This window comes from Alosa alosa, chromosome 1 (genome assembly GCF_017589495.1).
Source record: "Alosa alosa isolate M-15738 ecotype Scorff River chromosome 1, AALO_Geno_1.1, whole genome shotgun sequence".
NCBI classification, from domain to species: Eukaryota; Metazoa; Chordata; class Actinopteri; order Clupeiformes; family Clupeidae; genus Alosa; species Alosa alosa.
Genome location: NC_063189.1, coordinates 11,770,407 through 11,775,406, shown reverse-complemented (window position 1 = coordinate 11,775,406; position 5,000 = coordinate 11,770,407). Strand labels below are relative to the sequence as shown.

Sequence of the window (5,000 nt, the reverse complement as noted above, 5' to 3'; positions counted from 1 at the left end):
GTGTGTGTGTGTATTTGTGTGAGTGTGTATCTGTGTGTGTGAGTGTGTATATCTGTGTGTGTGAGTGTGTATGTCTGTGTGTGTGTTTGACACAGACATACACACTCACACATACACACACACACACACACACACACACAGAAATACACACATACACACAGAAATACACACATACACACACACACACACACCGATATACACTCACATACACAGATATACATACTCAGACATAATTGTGTATTTCTGTGTGTATGTGTGAGTGTGTATGTCTGTGTGTGTGTATCTGTGTGTGTGAGTATGTATATCTGTGTGTGTGTGAGTGTGTATGTGAGTGTGTGTGAGTGTGTATGTGAGTGTGTGTGTGTGTGTATGTCTGTGTGTGTGAATATGTGTATGTGTGTATGTGTGTGTGTGTGTGTGTGAATATGTGTGTGTGTGTGTGAATATGTGAATATATGTATGTGTATGAGTGTATGTCTGTGTGTGTGTGTGTGTGTGTGTGTGAGTGTGTATATCTGTGTGTATGTGTGTGTGAGTATGTATGTGTGTGTATATCTGTGTGTGTATGTCTCTGTATGTGTGTATGTATGAGTATGTGTATGTGTGTGTGTGTTTGTAGGTGTAGAAGTATGTGTGCATCTAGATACAACATTCTATCCCACCGGTCACTATTGTGACCGTTAACATGTTTACTCATTCTGCAAACACACCAAAGACATTTGAATAATTATAAATGTATATATCATAACTAGACACCTTAAAGACCATGTGTACAAAAACAAATTGTCCTATGTTTATTTTAACATACTTTAAAATCATTTTATTTAGGCAGTCATCCTCTTCTCAAGGTGCAACCAGGAAGTAAACAGCTCTGGTCATGTGACAATTTACTCAAAACATTTGACACTGCACACATTTCATTGAAACACTCTATTGTTTCAATATTTACTGAAAGAGTATTGGGATATTCCCCAGTTACAGTTTTAGAGGCTTATAAGTACATTTTTTTTTTCCGGTCACAATTGCGACCGATGGGGTGAAATAATGCCCAGTTGTATTTACCTTTTCATTATCGACAATGTATAGCTTCAAGACAGCCTTGGGTTATTTGTTAAATTCCAACAATAGATTTAGAAAGGAAAAGAAAGAGTGACATATTTTTGGAGCTGTGAGATTGTGCTACAAGTTGTCAGCTATTCCCACCTCTCCTCTCTCTTCTGGGAGCATGCAGTTGTCTTTAAAGCTCTGAAATGATAAGAAGGATTTCTTGACTGCAGCGCCTAACAAAAATCAATGTTCTCTCTTGTCACATTGATTCTGTCTTTGACTGAATTGATTCTATATCTTTACTTTAAAAAAAAATGGGTGTGCATGCCAAGTTTGTGAACATGGAGGTTTGCAGGGTTGGATTATATGCAGATTTCAGTTGACAAGTATTAAGAGTGCCATCTGCTAGAAGATATCTCTTTTTATTGCACAGTAGCGCCATGACAAACCAAAGAAGGATCTTGTCAGACCTACACAAATGACACACTCATCTGTCTCACTAATCGCTGTTTGGTGTTTTGTGCAGAGTTTTAATTGAGAAATGGTGTGGAGAGCCACAGAGCTGATTAACGTTTAAAAATGAAAAAATAAAAACATGGTGGAAAAAAGAGGAAAAAGGAAGATCAGATTATTGCTTGCAGTCAGAGAGCTCACTATGCTAACATTTTGTCTCTGTTCACACTGGCAGATCTGTTGCCTGGCACGGAGTATGGCATTGGCATATCAGCTGTGCTTGGCACCAACCAGAGCTCTCCTGCCACCATGAACGCTAGGACGGGTGAGAAAGGACACTGCCTTGTCTGCCAGGGCCTCCAAAAAAAGAATCCCCAAATGCTGTGATATTAGCACCGATTGCCTCTGGGGAAAACTACTGTAACATTTTTTGTTTCCTGTGTTCCTATTATCATTAGAAAATCATCTGGTCATAACCATTAATCATTCAAATTATCTGTACCTTTTTTTTGTGACGGGACTCACTGGCCCAGTTTCACGCCATGACCAAAGATTCTAGATTTCTACACTTTGCTCTAAACTCCCATCATGACGGATCTCTTTGGATGTCCTCTAGACTTGGATGTCCCGATGGACCTGGCGGTGACCGCGTCCACCGACAACTCCATCACCCTGCAGTGGGGCATAGTGCAGGGTCCCATCGACCACTACCGGATCACGTACACGTCCTCCAGCGGGGTGAAGACCGAACTCACCATGCCCAAAGACGCAACCTCGGCCACCCTGACTGATCTGGTGCCAGGGACCGAGTACACCATCACGGTGGCAGCACAGAGAGGCAGGCAGCAGAGCACAGCTGCAACCATCGATGCTTTCACAGGTATGCTGTCTCGAAACATAGCAGAATATCTATAACTATCAACAGTTAATGCTTTTTATAAACATATGCTAAAGATAGATAGATGGATAGATAGATAGATAGATAGATAGATAGATAGATAGATAGATAGATAGATAGATAGATAGATAGATAGTGAAATGGTATGAAACCAACCAAGCATGGCACAAACAGAGTAGACTATGAGGTTTGGTAAATGAAACCATTTAAAATTGTCATTGAGACAATATATCTTGTTTATGCCTTACACTAACAGTGAAGGACAATGTCAATGTAACACTGTACATTGTTTACATTTTCCATATGCTAATCTGGTAACATCACCTCTGGCAACATCACTTGTTCACAACTGTCAGCTTCGCTAAACAGTCCTTTCATTACTCATCTCTTCATCTAAAGGATGATGAAGACCACATTGTCTGATGCTTTCTCTTGAATCTTCTCATTTCTCTCTGGTGCACTAATGAGCTAAATCAGTTTCTTCTCTCCGCGATCCTCAAAAATTCTTTTTGCTCTTCATGTGTTCGCTCATTAAGACGCTTGAAGTGGCTTTCATGCTGTCATTCTCACTCGTCACTGACGTATCTCCATCCTTGACTTGTTCATTACTCTCTCCACCAAAGTCTGCATCAAACCCTTCAGTGCCAACATCACTTGCTGGAGCTAGCAAGCGATGCTATGTCTAGGGAGCAGGTGATATTGAATTCTACCTCAATCATTCACTGTCTCTTGCCCAATCGCGTATATCGACTTGCAGGGTTCCGCCCTGTCGCCCAGCTCTACTTCTCTGACGTCACGTCTGGTTCGCTGACGGTGGCCTGGGGCGCTCCTGCCCCACCCGCTGACACCTTCGTCCTGAGCTACACCACGGAGGATTTGAGGCATAGCTCCCAGGTCACCCTCGACGGATCCAAAACCAGAACCACGTTCAGAGATCTCCTCCCCTCAAGAAAGTACATCATCACCCTGGTCACTGTCCGCGGTGATGTGACGGAGACTGTCGAAGGCATGGTCGTTACAGGTAGACGTCTTCGGCATGCTCTGCAGATGTTTATTATGGTCGCAGGTTGTGAGAAAACAGTCTATAAATATCTGCAGGTCACACGGTTCGGTTATCACAGACAGGCGAATTGTGTTTATCGAACAAGGAACAGCTGCTGTTGTTTATCTCATATCTCAACATAGCCTTAAGATTATAAGAACCCACCGAGAGAGCATGCTGGAGATAAGAACTTTTCAATATACTTGCTGAAATGACTGCAGATATATATATATTTATATACTGTACATATTTATATACATACATATGTGTGTGTGTGTGTGTGTGTGTGTGTGTGTGTGTGTTTGCGTGTGTGTGTGTATATAAACATGTATAAATATATGATGCAAATAAATCAACTTCACTTTCATAACAACCACAGTGCCTTTGCACCCAGAAATGAATGTGCTTGCTAAATATAACATAAGTGTCACAGGCTTCATTGTTTTTTAATGCTGAGAGCAGGATTCGGATGCACAGTGTCGTTTGGGTTTCATCAGCATAGCAGGAGCACTCTTTCCTTCCTCTGCCAGGTTGTTGGACTGATATGATGTTTGTCAGCGGGCAAGCCGCATCCTCACTCGCCTCGACACCTCATTAAAATTCCTCACAGCTGTATAGTATATTTTTTCCCTTCCTCTATTTTTGTCTCTTAATTAATTCCACTGTTTGTAATCCTCTCTTAATTACCCCGGCCTAGACGTGAAGATGTCTGGAAATATTCAGCTGTTGTGTTAGCAATGCTGCTATGTGCAGATGACAGGCCCTAAGAAAAGATGGACTGTAGGTCACTCTGTCGAGGGACACCCGCACAGCATATTGTGCAGGTGTATAATTAGTCAGGTTGCCACCGACAAGTTGGGCACAGTCTGTGCGGTGGAAATTGTTATGTCAAAATGCTAAGCCTGCTTCTCACAGCGTTAAAAGCCATTTAATGGAAAGTTAGAATGAGTCCGGCTAAAACCAGAATACAATGCAGACACAGCAGGGTGAAATGGAGGACTGTGTGCCTTGAAAGACTTTCAGACTCTGAGGGCAAAATAAATAGCTGAATAATGACTCAATTCACAGAGTCCACCTTGATAATTATTTATCAGGCACATAAATATAAACCATGTTTTGAACAACATACAATTATCAGTACATACACCAATCACATTATTACCCAGAGACGGGGGAAGGTTCCTAAGGCAATAAAGAAAACATTGATTAGCAGTCTACTCTAGCCATGCTCTTTGTCACATCTAAAGCCATAGAAGCTGAACTCTCCGACTTTCAAATTTACAGTTGTTCGGAGAAGGATTTCACATACAGCACGTGTTGTGTTCTCAACAGGCACATTTTGGAAGCAGGCATGAGGACAGTGTCAAAATGGCAAATTAAAACCATGAGCTCCCACCTCACACTGTTTCTTCTGAGCGGGTCTTTAAATGCCGAATAAATGCATGGCCATTACTGACTGCTCGGCAGGATGAAAAATAATTACAAATATGCATACATGAATAATCACAGTTCATTTGTATGGGGATATTTTACCCCGGAAGCATTTAAATGAGGCTGACA

The 5,000-nt window shown here is 41.6% G+C and overlaps 1 protein-coding gene across 4 annotated transcripts in view; it reads left to right on the top strand.

The window, feature by feature from the left end:
• tnr (tenascin R (restrictin, janusin)) overlaps positions 1 to 5,000 on the top strand; it is a 115,530-nt gene that overhangs the window by 91,870 nt on the left and 18,660 nt on the right. For 3 of the 4 annotated variants that reach the window (XM_048248107.1, XM_048248113.1, XM_048248100.1), the window contains 3 exons: positions 1,736 to 1,825; positions 2,117 to 2,380; positions 3,156 to 3,419. In XM_048248107.1, the coding sequence (XP_048104064.1) occupies positions 1,736 to 1,825; positions 2,117 to 2,380; positions 3,156 to 3,419 (618 nt within the window). The remainder of the gene's footprint in view (positions 1 to 1,735; positions 1,826 to 2,116; positions 2,381 to 3,155; positions 3,420 to 5,000) is intronic. The other variant, XM_048248120.1, reaches the window with a different exon arrangement.